The 18804-nt window shown below is 36.1% G+C and overlaps 2 protein-coding genes across 2 annotated transcripts; one reads left to right on the forward strand and one right to left on the reverse strand.

Moving 5' to 3' along the window:
• Positions 1 to 2189: 2189 nt before the first annotated feature.
• Positions 2190 to 8671, forward strand: LOC113088441 (ras-related protein Rab-33B-like). Its single transcript, XM_026255769.1, has 2 exons — positions 2190 to 2666; positions 7363 to 8671. The coding sequence occupies exons 1-2, from the start codon at positions 2424 to 2426 to the stop codon at positions 7834 to 7836; spliced, it is 717 nt and encodes a 238-aa protein (XP_026111554.1). The 5' UTR covers positions 2190 to 2423; the 3' UTR covers positions 7837 to 8671.
• A 2507-nt stretch (positions 8672 to 11178) lies between these two features.
• On the reverse strand, positions 11179 to 14879 carry LOC113088438 (GTPase IMAP family member 7-like). Its single transcript, XM_026255764.1, has 2 exons — positions 14816 to 14879; positions 11179 to 12276 (listed from the first exon to the last, which is right to left on the reverse strand). Exons 1-2 carry the CDS (start codon positions 14817 to 14819, stop codon positions 11510 to 11512), a joined length of 771 nt encoding a protein of 256 aa, XP_026111549.1. The 5' UTR covers positions 14820 to 14879; the 3' UTR covers positions 11179 to 11509.
• Positions 14880 to 18804: the final 3925 nt, after the last annotated feature.

The following is an 18804-nucleotide window of genomic DNA, read 5'->3' on the forward strand; positions in this document are numbered from 1 at the left end:
AAAAGCGGTGGACCTGGCTGTAGCACTTGATGAATCACTGAACAACAGAAACATTCAGGTACACAATGGACTGCATGACTTTAAAGGATTAGTTCATTTCCAGAATAACAATTTCCTGACAATTCACCCTCATGTCATCCAAGATGTTCATGTCTGTATTCAGTTGAAAAGATTAAGGATTTTGAGGAAAACATTCCAGGGTTTTCCCCCATATAGTGGACTTCAATAGAGCCAATGAGTTGAAGGTCCAAATTGCAGTTTCAGTGTAGCTTCAAATGGCTCTACACAATCCCAGCTGAGAATTAAGGGGTCTTCTCTAGCAAAATGATCGGTCATTTTCTTAAAAGAATAAAAATTATGTACTTTCTAACTACAAATGCTTCTCTTGCACTAGTTCTTCCTCTGTGTGTACTTTGGTTCAAAAAGGTAGGCTAGGGCGAACAACTCAACTTCAGAATCGTCCAACATCATTGTTTTACCTTTTGTACTGTAATGGCCGTTCGACTTTGTAAACACTGGGTCATGACTACATAAGGCATGAGGCCAAGCTATTGCAAGATAAGCATTTATGGTTAAAATTATATACATTTAAAAAAAATAGAAAATGGCCAATTGTTTCACTAGATTAGACCCTTTTTCCTCGGCTGGGATCATATAGACCCCTTTGAAGCTGCATTAAAAGTACAATTTGGTCATTGAAGTCCACTATGGAGAAACATCCTGTAATGTTTTCCTCAAAACCCTTCATCTTGGATGACATGGGGGTGAGTGAATTACCAGGAAGCAGAGGCATTTCTTTATTTTAATTACACATTGTTTCATTATCAGCTTTTCATCTACTTATGAACTCCCTGCAGTTATGCAACTTATCAACCCCCAATTGGAAAACCGTGGTGTATTGCATGCTTATAATATATTACTACTTTATTTTTGCAGATCTGTACAGAGGTTTTGGAAAGCCTGCGTGATGGCAGCCTTGGAGAGGCTAAGGAAACTGCTGAGTTATACCGAGCAGAGTGTCATAAGATCTGCCCCTATACGCTGGCCTTCATGCCTCCAGGCTATGAGGAAAACATGAAGATTGCGGTCAATGGAGATGTCTCCACAGAAACTGAGGAGCTGGCCAATGATATGTGAACATCCAAAGAGGGTGAAGGACTGAGGGAGGAGGTGGAATGGGAAGCGGTGCAGCACCGCCACTGTCAAACACCCGAGACGGTTGCTACTGATTATTGCGATTTTGTGCAGAACTTCCTGCGATCTTCTACACCCCCAGAAATTGCAGTTAGGACTGACAGACAATGACTGTGTTTTGGATTGGAGGAAGAAGAGGAGGGGTATATGGGGAGGGTAGAGAATGAAATGCCCATTTTACTTTTTTAACCTTGCTGATGACTACTCTCTAACTGAAAAATAGTCAAACATGCATCCCATTTTGAAATACGGTATGTCTGAATGCAAACTTTGTGCAATGGCGAGAGCAAATCCCATAGTCAACAAACCAAGCAAGAGAAGCGCACTCAAACCCATATTTCCCCTATTTTAAAGAGTAATTTATATGAAAAATAAAAGCTTAAAAGGATGCGTGGCTTGTTGTGCAAAAGATCTATTTTGTGTGAAAAGGCAGCTGAATTATTGGACACGTTTAGGGGAGAGTTTGGGTGTGGACAGGAAGGGATGTCATAATGGGGAAGCAGCATGTGTAGAGGTTCCTTTTTGCGTATCTTGGAGCTGGAAGAGGCTGTATCCAACAAACAACAGCAAACTTTGATCAAGAGCCTGTGAAGTTGACAAAAGAAAACCTTTCCTCCTTTCTCCTTCATTTTTACCTCATTCTATCACTCTGTTTAATCCAAATGGGTTACAGTGTTCAAAGAAGAGTTTGTTGTATGATAGATTTTTTGTAATAAAAAAAATCAAACAGTCAAGAGCACCCATTTGGCACCAGTCCATGTACATCACTCTTTTTTTTTTTTCCTTCACTGACTTTGGTAAAGTCATTAAAACTCTTCAAAGCATTTCATCAGCATTTCAAAAACATCCTTTGTCTCACGTATTTCCAATTTTACACGAGAAACCGTTTTGTCTACCGAAGAGGGATATGAAATAACTGTGGGCTGTTTGGTTTCTGTTCAAGCTGAATGTCAGACTTCCCTTTTTAAAACGGTTCTTATCCCATATGCAAAATTGCATGCATGAATTCATGCATAAAATAAACAATTGTGTTGATTATTAATTGCAAAAAAGCAAGCGTTTACTTTAATTACCTGTTTTGACATCTTATTGCGGGTTGTTTTTGAAAACGAGTCCAGCTTTCTCTATTTGAAGGGGAAGTTCTTATAATCAGTAACCATCAGTCATGGGCATGTGAGGAGTGCTCACTGGAGTGCTCTGATCTTTGTCTCATTATAACATCATTTCACATGTTTGTTTCGTCACTGGAAGGGCAGATGGATTCGTCTTTAGAGAGCTCCACTTCATCGACCGGTAACCCGGTGCGCTGTCGGTGTCGGACCTGTAAGATCATTGTGATTGGAGATGCTGGTGTCGGGAAGACTTGCCTGACGCACCGCTTCTGCACCGGACAGTTTCCCAGCAGAACGGAGGCTACAATCGGGGTGGATTTCCGTGAGAAACTTATTGATTTAGAAGGCGAGAAAATTAAAGTAAGAATCAAATTTATTTCAAATTGCTAATTTAAAGGCAAAAGATGATTTAAGATGGGTTTTTTTATGTCATGCAGTAATTGCGTAATCTCAAGATGCTTTGGCTGAAAAGTTGTAAATGTAATGTTGGTTAACTTTTCACCCCATAAACCGAATTCTAAGTACACAAATTCTTACCATCAGTTTATCCATCGTTTAAATGAATGCATTTCGCTAAATTAATTGTTTTTTTCCCCCTGAACTGAATTAGATTTATCAGACCTGTTGTCTATAAAATAGCTGACGTAATCTTTTACGCTTTAATTTTTAAGTGGCAGGTAGATTTACTGCTTGTGAACTCCATTTGCGGAACAAGAGCAAAACGTGGGATTTCACATCTTTGTCAAGATCTTTTTTGAGCTTAAAAATTAGGAATTACTAGTCCTACGCACAAATAACAGCTGCTTAACCATTTACATCAGGTCAGTCATGATCGTTTTAAGAACGTTGACTAGACTTGACCAGGAAATTGCCATTTTCTGCTTCTGTAAAGTCAGTGCAGAAGCGTGTTGTCGTCTGTCTTGTGTGAACATCGTACTGTTATGTTTGTATGTATATGTGTTTCTCTTATGATTATGAATTATTCAGATTTGTCTACAACTCTATTTGCCTTGCAGTATTTATGTATATATGTCCAGGGCTGTGCAGAGACCTTTGGAGGGACAGGTGCACAAAGTATAAAAGGGGCACAAAGTATAAAAGGGGCACATGGACATGGCTTTAAAGGGTTATCGAAAAATCTAAATTATGTCATAAATAACTCACGTTCCAAACTCTTGAGACCTCCGTTTATCTTCGGAACACAGTTTAAGATATTTTAAATTTAATCTGAGAGCTCTTAGTCCCTCCATTAAAACTGTGTGTACGGTCCATGTCCAGAAAGGTAAGAAAAACATCTTCAAAGTAGTCCATGTGACATCAGAGGGTCAATTAGAATTTTTTGAAGCATCGAAAATACATTTTGGTCCAAAAAATAGCAAAAACTACGACTTTATTCAGCATTGTCTTCTATTCCGTGTCGGTTATGAGAGAGTTCAAAACAAAGTAGTTTGTCATATCCGGTGTTGTGCCCAATTTTGACTTTTTACCCCCCTTGTTCAAATCGCTACCTGATTGCCTAATCCTAACCCCACCCCTAATCCTAACCCCTCCCCCACATCTACTCCTAAACCTACCAATACTAGGGGAGTAATAATTCGGCAGGGGGTCGAAATTTGGCACAACTCCGGTTCACGAACGAATCATCCGATGTAACCAGATCTTTTTGAACCATTTCACCAAATTGAACTGATTCGTTTTAAACGGTTCTCGTCTCCAATATGCATTAATCCGTAAATTACTTAAGCTGTTAACTTTTTTTAATGTGGCTGACACTCCCTTAGAGTTCAAACAAACCAATATCCCGCAGTAATTCATTTACTCAAACAGTACACTGACTGAACTGCTTTGAAGAGAGACCTGAAGATGAACACCGAGCCGAGTCAGATAACAAAAAGATTGAATCCAATATTAGGTGATAATATAGCATAATGAGTGATTTATAAGCAATTTTTTTGAGGCCGGGTCATTTTTGTCTGGGTACACCGTGACATTGTGCCATTTTGTGCAAAATAAAAGCCTTTCAAAACATTAAAGTACACTGTGATAAACAGTGCAAATTTTCATCAGTTTTTATTTAATATTGCAGAAATTATTAATAAATAATGTTTTTTTCACTCAAAAAATGAGGTGCGTACTCTCAGATAAACAAGGCTTCCGATTAATCAGATGCTAATATAAATACAAAACCAGTCCTAAATGAAAGAAAAGAAGTTGACAAAAAGATTGAATCCAATATTTGGTGATAATATAGCATAATGAGAGATTTATAAGCAATTTTTTGAAGCTGGGACATTTTTCCCTGGAATACCACAAGTTTTATATGGTTTTGAACGCATCACAAGGGTTAAATCAAAAAATTAAATAATTTTGTGTAATTCATATGGAACCAACTAGAGGTACAGTGTTTCAAGTTTGAACTCATTATCTGTATTGTGGTCACACCCACACTCATATGGTCGTCATCCACGGAATTTGTGAATTCAGTTAATCATTTTACAGTATAGCATGGACGTTTCAGCGCCACTCACATTCAAAATGAATATAAAAGCATTATCAAATCTTTTACCCATGAGCAAAAATACGAAAAATCCAGCAAAACTTTAAATCAAACTGTTTCTTGTTTCTGTTTATTTATTTTTAAGTAGATACTCAAATGACCAAAAAATACATTCACCATTCACATAGAGGTTTTTAGATCTAAATCTAGATTTAAATTCAGAGACAGTATCGATAGTCTGGGCATGACCTGACGATTTATTCATGTTCAAAATGAGATGTGAACATCATTTAGCACTGAACTCTCTCATGCAGTGCATGCTTCATTCATACTGGAAGCCGGAGGGATCTCTCGCACAGAAAGTCCAAAACAGTCTCATAGAAGTAATAACTTATAACATGCAGGAAATCCCTAATATGAACAAAAGCATCCAGCTATCATTGTAGCTGAGCTGAAAAAAAGAAATATTTTTACTGATGAAATGTGAAGACCGTAAAACACACAATTGCGAAAATATATGGTTTATGTGTGTTTTTCAAGCAATGCATGTTACTGATAAAAAATTAAGTTTTGATGTTTGTATGGTAGGATATTCACAAAATATCTTTATGGAATGTGATCTTAATATCCTAATGATTTTTGGCATAAAAGAAAAATATACCCATGCTACATTTTTTTTAAAGTTTTTGTTTTGTTTTGTTTTCTGGTCCAAGGTCACATATATTAAAAACCCTAATAAATTTATTTTAAATACCCTCATGTCAGGTACATAAAACGCTCTGGTTACTCACTTAACCTTGGTTCCCTGAGATAAGGAAACAAGTGTTGCATTGTCATTTGATGACTGTTTGGGGAAACTCCTGTTTACTTTATTACTGAAGCCTGATTGGTTAACGTTTGTGTAGTGGCACAAACCAATGGCGCCTGAGCCTGCCAGAAGCTGGAATCATCAGAATCATACGACTGAAGTGACAGCAGTTGATTCATGTACAGCTATAGCATGACCGGTTATGCAGTGCTTATTCCCTTATCACAGGGAACCATGCTTATGTGAGGTAACCGGAGTGTTCACCTATCGAAAGGTAATTCCCATTGCATCGTTGTTTGGTGACTGTTTGGGGAACGTATCCAGTAGCTCTGTGCTGTATGCAGATGCAAAACTTAGTTTGCTTCGTGAGCTCAGCCCAGAAACACTCAGTGAGGGCTCCATAAGCCTGAGCCATAAATAGACCAGAGAACTATCTGAGGTCTTCTTAAGATAAATCTCCCCACCCGATGTCCAAATTGTAGAATCTAATAAAGGTAGACGGCGGCGACCAGCCAGTGTCTGTGCAAATCTCCCCAAAAGAGATTCTACTGGACCAGTCCCAAGAGAAGCCCATTCCTCTGGTGGAATGGGCACTCACATCTAAAGGGCATTTCAAGCCAGCTGAGGAATAAACTAGAGCTATATCATCTACTATCCAATTAGATAGTCTGAGTGTGGGAAAGGCAGGGCCACCTTCACTGAGGAAGACAAAATGCAAGCGCAGCAGACTGAGGCACATACTCTCATAGCCAGAGTGATCTGTCTAAGTGAGTGAAGCCTCAGTGTGGGGATTTCACAGAGATGTGAAATCACTGGTGACAGCCTTTACTCCGATCCACCTAGAAGGATTGAGCCGCTCGATGTAAGCGAGGGGCACTGATCCTCACATGTAAAACACACTGGCAGATCAAAGTGCTGCAGTGAGAGTAAGACATGCGGGACTTATGCCGGTGTAAAATCACGGAAGTCCGATCATTCAAACTCACGATTACACCATTTCTTCTCTGAGATAACTGGGAGGGGAGAAACGCGAGATCAGGGGAGATGGGACTCTCTTCATTGAAGAAGGGGCTCTACAAGCAATGCATGGACAGTAAGTGCAACATCAGCGATGCGCACACAAATGCGAAGTGGTCAGCTATCTATATCATTGATGACACGTTTCTACTCCCATCGACTTAGAAGGATCGAGTCACTCGATATAAGAGGGGAACAATCTCGTGTGTAAAACACACACCGGCGAATCAAAGTGACTGGGGAGAATGAGCACGCAGGCTCTTGCCGGCATGAGATTATTCAAACCTGGTTGCTCCACTCCATGACTGCACAGTTTCTTTCCCCGAGCTCGCTGAGAGAGGAGAGAGAGGTGAAACAGGAGAGATGGGCTGCCTCCATTGAAGAAATTGATTTGCAAGCTGAGAAGAGCGATACTCATGCTCTCTGTGATTGCATTCCATCTCCGTGAGCACAGTCTCTGCATGGGCACTGCCCTGGTTTGTGCAGCTACACAAACATTAATCAATCAGACTTCAGTAGTAGAGTAAATAAGAGTTACCCAAACAGTTGTCAAACACCAACACAATGGGAGTTACCTTTCGATAGGGAACCCTATGGAGACTCAGTTTCAGTTTTCAATGTTTCTGTTGCTCAAATGGTACAGCATGACAAGGTCACGAGTAAAATGTTCTCTATGTACAAAAAAAACCAACAAAAAAAAATACTGTACATTTCTTCATTTTGTCTCAACTCAGGTACAGCTGTGGGACACGGCTGGTCAGGAGCGTTTTCGTAAAAGCATGGTGCAGCACTACTATCGCAATGTGCATGGAATTGTCTTAGTCTTCGATGTCACTAACCCCACTAGTTTCTGCAATATTCCCATGTGGATGGATGAATGCCGTCAGCACTCTCTTGGACTGGATGTACCCCGTGCTCTCGTTTGCAACAAGACCGATCTGGTCACTTCGTCTACTGCTTCTGTGTTAATCGATCAGGCTCAACATTTGGCCGAAGTCCACGGCATGTCTTTTTATATTACTTCAGCCAAAGGTCACAAAGGGGACTCGGTGGACAGCATCTTTGTGACGTTGGCACAGAGGTTAAAGAGCCAGAGACGGGAGAGTGTGAATGAATTGGTGTTACAGTGCAGATCTGAGAGCTTCAATATCCCAGGAAAAGTCATAACAGCACAGGAGAGCAAGAAGAAATGGACCTGTGTCTGCTGACAGATTAATGGTCATTATAGTTATGTGCTTATTTCAGTAGGTTCTCTAAATAGGGATAAAAATAGCAGTGTGAACTTTGAGAATAACAGATCAATGGTCTTGAAGGTATGAAGACTGGTTTAAATGCCAATTGATGTTTGGATTTTTATTTTCATCCGACATCTACTTCAGACAACATTATCTGTAAGAAGCAATGCCTCATAATGATGAGATTTGATTTAATTTCCAGTTTCTTTGGAGGCTTGCTGCTGATTTTGCTCCTTAAACTTTTTGCAGACAACATCCAGAGTAACTTCTTGTCAAGGATTATGTTGGACATTAATTGAGGTTGATGGTTATCAGTTTCCTCTTAAATAACTTTCGTACATGCCCAGTTTTCAACCACTTTCAACACCTTTACCTTGGAGTTATGAGACTAATGTGAACCTTTTTTCCTGACAGCTGAATCTTCACTTGTACGTACTGCTCTTTGTGCTGGGTCAAAGCTATAGTGACCATCCACATCCATGTAGCTCAGTTTAAATATACTGTATATACAGGTAGCAAATTGTTTGTAGAATTCAATAAACAAAAGATCTTGTTCTATGTTGGCTCTTTGTTCTATATTCTGCTTTTCCTTGTACTCAAATGATTGGATGATTGGGAATCAGTGTTTTTTATTATGCTTTATTTTTCTTAACCCTTGTGCTATGTTGAAAATCCTTTACCCAGTTGGTAAATATGTTAATAGCCTTTGATCAATGTGATCATGCAAAGTTATTTCAATATTGTATCATCATTTAATCACCCATATCCAGTTTTTCTTATCTGTACAGCCAAGCGACACAACAGATGAAGTTACAGAGTCATAATAAATTACAAATTTAGTTCATGTAAAGCTGTTACATCAGAGTCCCTCAAGATGGTGTTCTCTCACCATACTTGTTTGTACCTTGTTATGCCAACTCATAAAATGTTGATTGTACTTTGGATACTGATTATGCTTTTTTGTACCTACGTAGCTATTGTACCTTTTTTTTCTGAGAGTGCACATAAGAAGATGATACCCAGATCTACTTTGTTCTTTTTACTGTACTTTCTGTTTGTGTCTCTACATTTTAATAAAAACTCACACCTTTTGCACAGTGCTGATCCAGATTCACCAGAATGTTTGCTATCATGTATTAATAATAAATATTTTTTATTTGTTATTAATGTTTAATTTACTTTTTATTGCATGTATATCATAACATGGTCCATACAGCCCTTTAACATTTTCAAAACAACTTGAAATGTGATTATTGTTGCATATAATGCTTCAGATGGTAAAATCTGTCCTATTTAGAAGGTTTTCACAACTCACTAAAATATGGTAGATACATTTTGTAGCTGTTCTGGACTACTTAATGTCATAAGTGACATAATAGGTCAATCAAGCAATCAATAAACAAACAAAAAAGTTAATCCTGTAATTATTTAAGCAACATCAGGGTCCTGTACCATGATGGTAGCTGAACAAATTCAGAGTTACAGGATTAGTTTTGAGTTGACAAAACCAAAACTCTCCAATCCGGCTTTGTTAGTACCATGATGCTGTTCATCAACTTTCTTTGTCATTTCAGGCTTTGAAAACCTTTGCAACACAAAGCAAGTTTGATTTACTTCTCGTGAGAGACCCAGCGAGATTCAAAACTAAAGGTTAAAGGTTTTGCTAAAGGTTAAGAGATTGAAGAATATGACACATTTAAATGTCACAAGAAAAATGAAGGAGGACTAATAAAATAAATGATCTTGCTGCATCAGTGTAGTCACAAGTGGAACTTGTTAACTTAGTTTATACATTTGAAAATATATAGTGATAGAGACTTGAACATGTAAGGTCAGATTTGTAATTTTTAAAATAGTGCAATCTTTTGATACTACAGCTTATTTACATTACATGATCTGTATACATTAATATTTATTTAAAATAATTTATAATAACTGTTAAACTAAAATTGCTTGTGTGTAAGAGATAAATAATAATATTAATTATTATTTACTAAATAATAAAAATTACTAAATATTAATTTTTTAAGCATAAGTGACCTTTAATTTGGAGCAAGATAAACTGGAGTTACTTCTGATTGGTTCACCTTCATTCTGAGATCTTGAATCCAGAACATAACCTGCCCCGGAGCAGGTTAGCCGTGCAGCGTAAGATACCATGGCAACGAACACCGATTAAAGCTGAGCTACTTTCATAGTACCTAAAACCCAGGGTTGGTGGAAACTAAGCTGAAACATAGCTGGCTAGCCACCTAATCCAGCTTCATGGTACAGGCCCCAGCATCCACACTTCAGGCTTTCTTGTTATGCATTTTATTATGGGTATTCTGTCCATTCTGATAACATTACAAATATGCAATTATTTTTCAAATAATATATTATCTTACATCAAGCCAAAATGTCCCATATAGACCACTGTCATCTTGTACAATTGATCTTAAGCTTTTATTATATTGCAGTTGAAAACAGTTAAAAGGATTAATCCACTCAAGACATTATATACACAAAATCATTTAGGTATGTTTCATCTTCTGTTGTTTAATTAATTTTTATTGCATTTAAGTGTTGTGAGTTACAATGATGGTGTTTTGTGTTTGCATGAATGACTGTGTGCCATCTGTATACTTTAAATTGTGGAAAAGCTACTTGTGATGAACTTTTAATCTTTTCACATGGTTTTATCTTTTACCACCTGAATTATTATGGTGGTTGTTGTAAAAGGTACAAACAAGATTATTAGTAGCAGTAAGTGGTATTTAATTTATTGATTTATACTATGTGTTTAATAAATTTAAAATTACACATTAATAAATGTGGTGTTTTGCATACAGATTTATTGCATGCTTACTGTAAACTTCTGATTACAGTAGTATTGTGTCCCCAGGTTCAAGGTTCAAAATGTTTACTGATTGCTCTAAAGAAATTGCATCAAGATTTAATGATTGTTTTGTTTCAAATAATTCTAATTGAGTACAATTTATCAACATTTTATTTGTTTGGTTTTCTTAAGGTTAATCTCTTCAGTAGTCTGATCTTCAGACTAGAATTTAAACAAGAGTTTAATGTGTTTTTATTTTTTTATTTTATGGGGGGGGGACAGCAAATGTATAGATGCAGTTACAGGAAAGACTATAACTATATGCAAAAATATTAACAAAAGAGTCAACTGTAAAAAAAATATTTTTTCAGCCACTTTAATAAAACACATGAATGTAGTAGTAGTAGTAGTAATAATAATGATAATGACAATAATAATAATAATAATAGAAATCTAGTAATCTTATAAAATAAAAGGTTAAAATTAACTGGAGATTAAAAAAATGGAAGAAAAAATTTTGAAAAACAAACATAAAATGTCTGTAGCTGATATGTTGAACAATACAGGAATAATACAGTCTGTAAACTTCTAACCACAACCAAATTCGAAGTGGATAAAGCAGATTATCTGTACATACTGTATCTGTATCTTCAAGCAGATAATTAAACGAATAAAAGTGTACATACATATTTTTTTAAATCAAAAAGATTAATAAAAACATGAATTGTTGGGATTTAACACAATATAATGTTACTCTTCTGATTTGTGTATTTTGTAATGCCCCGTTTATACATTTTATGAGATGCTGGCATCATATACTCATGTATACTATAGTATGCTGCAAGATGACTTATTCATTCCTTCACGAAATGCTGCTATTTTATTTCTTTTTGTCCGTTTCTTCTGCGCTAAAGCTTTTTCTGACTTCTGACTTTTGACTTCTGACTTCAGGTCAGCATCCTTTTCCTTTTTGGATCTCCTAGCTCTGTTGAGTTCATCTGACTTTTTAAACATGTGGTGGCTGTAGTAGCTGTTATGATTCTGCTTTATCATGGCTTCAATCTTCCTCATGAGCTCATCAACTTGGGTACGGTCAGACTTCTCTCTATTGTTGAATATATGGTATTTCCCTTTGCATGAATCTATCACTAATCTTAGCTCTGGTGCTCCCTTGATGTAATCTTCAACTGTCCTGTCTTCAAGATCATCTGCCCTGGTGAACAAAACCATCACGTGTCTGAGCACTTCTCGGCCAAAGGTTGTCTGAATCAATCCAACGATGTTTCTGTCTTCTTTAGTGAAGCGCCCAATGGCAATTACAAGAAGAAAGACATGCGGACCTGGAGCTGCAAGTCTGATGCCATTCGCAATCTCATTCAAGACTTCTTCACTGGACAGACTTGTGTCATATAGACCAGGAGTGTCCACAACACAAATCTGCTTTCTGTTTATCATCCGAGATTCAAATGAACTCTGTTTAGTGACTAATGCAGCTCTTGCTTCTGACACAAATATCCTTTCTCCAAGAATGGTATTTCCTGAAGCACTCTTTCCAACTCCCGTTTTGCCGACCAAAACTATGCATATGTCCTGACCTGTTGACATTTTAAGAAGTATTTGTTATTAAACATTTGCTAATTTAAATCAATATTAATTAGATCTAGATAAAAAAGTTTGTCAAGACAAACTTTAAGTTGGCTTGAGAAAGCCTGACCAGAAAGTTTGAAAAGTTTAGAAAGTTTGAAAATGTGAAAAGTTTAACAAGTTTAAAAAGATTTAAAAGTTTAAGAAATTTAAAAAAGACAGTGATTAACCTATTGTTAGCAATACAAGCAAGTGACTACCATGTTATTAACATGATTAGCAAAGTTGCTAGCATGTTGCTAGCATGATTAGCAAGTGACTAGCATATACTTAGTATGATTAGCAAGGTATCTAGCATGTCGCTAGCATAATTAGCAAGTGACTAGCCATGTCGCTAGCATAATTAGAAAGTTACTAACATGTCTCTAGCATGTTTCTAGCATGATTAGCATGTGACTAACATGTTGCTAACATGATTAGCATGTTTCTAGCATGATTAGCATGTGACTAGCATGTTTTTAACATTAGCATGTTGCTAGCATGTCGCTAGCATAATTAGCAAGTGACTAGCCATGTCGCTAGCATTATTAGCAAGTTACTAGCATGTCGCTAGCATTTTGTTAGCATGGTTATATTTCTATCATGACTAGCATGCGACTAGCATGTTGCTAGCATGATTTTAGCATGATTAGCATGTTGCTAGCATGTTTCTAGCATGATTAGCATGCAACTAGCATGTTGCTAGCATGATTAACATGATGCTATCATGTTTCTAGCATGATTAACATGTTGCTAACATGTTTCTACTATGACTAGCATCTGACTAGCATGTTGCTAGCATGATTTTACCATGATTAGCATGTGGCTATCATGTTTCTAGCATGTTTCTAGCATGATTAGCATGCGACTAACAAGTTGCTAGCATGATTAGCATGTTTCTATCATGATTAGCATGTTTCTAGCATTATTAGCATGTTGCTAACATTTCGCTAGCATGATTAGCAAGTGACTGGCCATGTAGCTAGCATGATTAGCAAATTACTAGCATGTCGCTAGCATGTTGTTAGCATTGATTATCATGTTTCTAGCATGACTAGCATGCGACTAGCATGTTGCTAGCATGTTTCTAGTATTATTAGCATGCGACTAGCATGTTGCTAGCATGATTAGCGTGATGCTAGCATGTTTCTAGCATGATTAGCATGCAACTAGCATGTTGCTAGCATGATTAGCATAATGCTAGCATGTTTCTAGCAGGATTAAGTTGGCTTGAGAAAGACAACTTACTGATATCCTATTTAAACTTATTATTATTCTTCTGAGACTAAATTATCAACTCTAACTCCTCCTAGAGCTTTAACTCTACAGACTCCAAACTCAGCCCAGCTCTTCAGCCTATACCCGCCGGGTGTGCTATATCTTTTCTAACTGATTGGACTTATGATTTTCATAAAAATGAATATTAAAAATCATAAAAATCCCATAGACTTTCATTGACAGGATGTTCCGATGACCCAAGCTCCAAATCCCATTAGACTCAATCAAGCTTCGATGCTAATCAATTTAAACTAATTCAAACTCATCTAATCTATCTATCTATCTATCTATCTATCTATCTATCTATCTATCTATCTATCTATCTATCTATCTATCTATCTATCTATATGACTATTTCTCTCTATCTATCTATCTATCTGACTGTTTCTATCTATCTATCTATCTATCTATCTATCTATCTATCTATCTATCTATCTGACTGTTTCTATTTATCTATCTATCTATCTATCTATCTATCTATCTATCTATCTATCTATCTATCTATCTATCTATCCTAACAACATGTTAATCATGCTAAAATCATGCTAGCAACATGCTAGTCACAGGCTTGTCATGCTAGAAACATGCTAGCAACATGCTAATCATGCTAGAAACATGCTAGCAACATGCTAGTCGAATGCTAATCATGCTAGAAACATGTTAGCAGCATGCTAATCATACTAAACTCATGAAAGCAACATGCTAGTCGCATGCTATTCATGTTAGAAACAATGCTAACAACATGCTAATCATGCTAAAATCATGCTAGAAACATGTTAATCATGCTAGAAACATGTTAGCAACATGCTAATCATACTAGAAACATGCTAAAGTCATGCTAGCAACATGCTAATCGCATGTTAATCATGATAGAAAAATGCTAGCAACATGTTAATCATGGTAAAATCATGCTAGCAACATGCTAGTTGCATGGTAGTAATGCTAGAAACATGCTAACAACACGCTAGCATGGCACCAAGAGCCATTACAAACAAAAGGTTATGGTCTCATTAGATTTACAACTAGAGAGCAGGAACCTCTTGCTACACACTTTGGTTGAGAGAATCATTTGTCTGTCATCATATTTAACTTAAATGTTAAATACAATGTACTTCACCTTAGTATTTCATGTGATGCTATGTCAGAACATAGGATCAGCATATCTTAACCCAATTCTTAAATTTGTAATTCCACAGTATAGTCACAAATGGTGGATTGATAAAAACAACTTACTCATTGTAGTGCCTTTAATGATTCTGCTGGTTAAGTTGCTCCTTCAATGATTTCAGAAGATCAGATGGCAGTGGATTTGTTAAAGCAATGAATACGATTTCTGTTTTTAATAATTAGCTTAGCCCAACCTCTTTTGCACATGAGTTTTATGATTGGATAGGCTTTTACTAGTATTGCTCAGAAAGGAGAGCTTACAAGAAGAAATCATCTAGTTAATATGGCTTTTTGACATTGCAATGCATGTTATAAATCTAATATTTTATGCAATATTCAAAATATTTTTTATTATAGTATTTTGAATACCATGACTGTCAGCAATAGCCAATCACATACATATTTGCTGATTTCTTGTATGCAACAGTCAATCACTGCTTAAATCTCCTGAGTTTTGCAGGTCTTGTGTCCAGAATCATCTCATTATAACAATATGTAGGCACTACTGCTGAGTAGAGAACTTCATATAATTATATATAGGCCTACATGCAGTTCTAAAAGTTCATCAGTGATTAGGACAGTTGGTGAACATTTGGAACAGCATGCATATTCTTAATCTGAAGAACATAATAGTTTAGAAGATAATAGATAAACAACATTTATATCTCATGTGATTGGCTCTTACAGGTGTCCAGAGTATCAGGTAGACATTTGTTGAATGAGTGAACAAGCTTTTTGTCAAATATTTGGTTGACGGTCAACTGTGACATGCACACACTCGTGGTATTTTTTTATTCTTAATTGGATTAATTAATATGAATAATAATAAAAACAATTCAACAGAAATTTTGACTTTTTTGTATGTTTTAAAATTACTACACTCTGAAAATACAATTTTCTTTTATCATGTTGGGTAATTTTATTGGGTTATTTTCAATATTGTTTACCCAGGTGCTGGGAAGATTTCTGTAACAGCTGCTGGGTCATAAACATTATCAGAATGTTTTATTTGAACAATTCGGTTAAATGAACTTTATACCCCATAAAAGCAATTTTAAGGACACTGAATATATATATATATATATTCATTGTGTTCATTTTGCATTAAAGCCCTGCATGGGACTGTTTTCTTTATCCCACTATGACCATTACATTGACGCCTGCTCCTGCAAACATTCTAATATTGTATATAATTTTCAGGCATCAGGGTGCCACTGTTAATATGTGGAGTATTTAAATCTCTTATGAATGAGCTCTCGCAGTTCACTTTAAATTTTGATGTGGTGATCACGCTCACTCTGTGTAAAGGGAGCACATATTTTAAAATGAGAGAGGCCTATATATGTCAATCTGCTGAGAATGAGCATCAAATCCTTAAGCATGGTCTGTCAGTCATTTCTCCTTACTCTTGACCCATGATCAGTTAAATCTGACTCCTGCAGCTTGTGTTGGATGCAGGGTTGCCAAGTCCTTGTTGTTGTTTTTTTTTTTTTTCATGGAATTAGGCTACTGTTGTTATGGGTTGATTTAGGTTAAAGGTTTGAAATATTGCATAAATTACATCTGACTGAAATGCTTGTAACATTGAAACATTGTGCATTCTTCCCATGATAAACTGTGGTATATGTTATGTTTTGTGAAGAATTGCTACAAAAAAAAAATAATAATAAAAAAAAAAACCTAGAGGTGTGGTGTGGCAACTACACTGCCAGCCAAGCAGTAGGCCTGGTAAGAAGCCTTTTAGCTTTGTTTATGATCAATCTGCACAACAGTGACTGTAAAATATGTATTTTAGGTATGGAAATGACATAGTTTGAGTTTTGATATTATATACCCCTCCTTCAAACCAACCACAAAAAATCCCTACCACCAATCAAAACAAATTATATCTCATGTTTAACCACTATAGAGACATCAGAGCCAGATTCCAGAAGATCTGGCTGAGGTGAGGTGCTATCGGTGGGTTTATGAGGCCCTGACGCCCTGCAGCTCACTCCTCAAAAAAGGCTTAAAGCAAATTTTCTAATTGATGTTATCTTTATTAACAAACCACATATTTGAATTCCAAAAAAGTAATTTATTGCCTACAAAGCTCTTAAAACTACATTTTGACACACAAAACGGTATTGTTTTTTTCATTATAGTGGATTCGGGGAATCCATTTTCCTACTCGCTGTGAGAAAATACGATAACTTCTGCAAGCAGAGTGATACAAACAGTGAAAAGGCTGTTGAACTTCTGTTGGACTCTATATCACACTCTTATCAGCCAAATTAGTTTCGAGAACTGTAGTATAACATATATTTTGCAATACCCGTAACAAATGTAAAAGATTTCCAGTAAGCTACAATACATTTGGTTTATTGGTTAATGGTTTCATTCATTTTTATTGGATTTATTATGATGTATCTGATATCTATATCTTGCTCTGTGTCTTATATGACTCCTTACATTTAAAGCAGTCACGCAGGAAAGTATATTATTCAGATTACAGGTGACCTCACGCACACTTTCAGGGTAGATAAGGTACAAAGGTGTACGATTTATAAAAAAATGGTACCATCCCAGTGACAGCGTTTAGCACTGAGAGTGCACATATGATGATGATTCTCAGATATTAGATGTATTGCCAAGTGTTTTTACAATTTAATGCTGCTATCTTGCACCTTTTGGACTGATCCAGATTCACCAGCCATGCAGAAAATAGATTTTTTGGTCTTTCAGTTCCTGGAACATATTATAAATAGATAAATGACTTCCAGTCAGCTTGTTTGGTATCATGTATTAAATAACACTTTAGTTTAAGGTGTCCTTGTTGCACGTTACATGTACTTACTATTATAATAACAGATAATTATGCATAATTACATGAAAGTAACCCTATAACCCAAACCCTAATCCTAACCTTAACCATAAGTACTTGTACTTAATTAATATTACTTAGTACTTAATCAGATAATTACATTGAAACAATAATGTATGAGTAAAGAATATAAAGATGAGTAAAGAAAATAAAGCTAATAATAATAATAATTTAGATCAAAAATAAATTTCCTCCACAAGGACACCTTAAGTGTAACAATGTATTATTATCGATACATGACACCAAACATGCAGTCTATATGTATTTATTGGTGTTAATGTTTCAATGCATGCATATCATGGTCCATATATATTATATAGCCCATTGATTTAAAACAAAAAAGTCACACAGGTTGTACCAAATTTTATTCTGCTTCAGTTGGTAAAATATTTCCTATTTAGAAGGCTTTCACGATTCGCTAAAATATGGCAGATAAATTCTGTAGCAGTTCTCGATCATGTAATGTCCTAAATGACAAAATCAATCAATAAACATAAATAAATAAACAAAAATAAATAACTGTAGTTGTTTTTACAACATGTCTTTCTGTTTTACTATATTGTAGCTGATTCATAAAAGCATTAAGCCACTCAAGACTGTGTATTATATTCAAAAAATAATTTAGCCGTATTTCACAGTATAATTGACTATGAAAGTACTGACACAGTCTTTCATAATTGCTTAGACACTAAAAGTGGTACTTGAAGCCCACTCAGTACTCATATACCTACTGTATATCTTTATCTGTAAAACTAAAAGCACATTACATGTTTTAAACCCGGTTTGCTATTGTAAAGCAAACTTTTAACAAAATTATTAACACAGTTATCTACACACATCATTTAAAACTAACAGCTCTTTTGTTTCATTTGGGAACACTTAAAGGTCCCGTTTTTCGCGTTTGTGTTTACAGTGTGCAATATAACGTATTCATATTTCGCGTGTAAAAAAACACAGTATTTTTCAAACAATTCACCTATCTGTATACCAGTGTTTTCACTGTCATAAAAACGGGCTGATGACTTCAATACGTAACGAGTTCTGATTGGGCCAGCGGTTCCTGTGTTGTGATTCGACACCAGCTTAGAGCAGGCTGACCTCCTGGTAACGTGATTGGGCTAGTTTTGGAGTAGTTTTGAGAAGCAAGTGGGCAGGAGCATGTGCTGGAGATGTACTTATAATCACAGGAGCG

The sequence above is a fragment of the Carassius auratus genome, unplaced genomic scaffold (assembly GCF_003368295.1).
Source record: "Carassius auratus strain Wakin unplaced genomic scaffold, ASM336829v1 scaf_tig00046369, whole genome shotgun sequence".
Classification (NCBI taxonomy): Eukaryota; Metazoa; Chordata; class Actinopteri; order Cypriniformes; family Cyprinidae; genus Carassius; species Carassius auratus.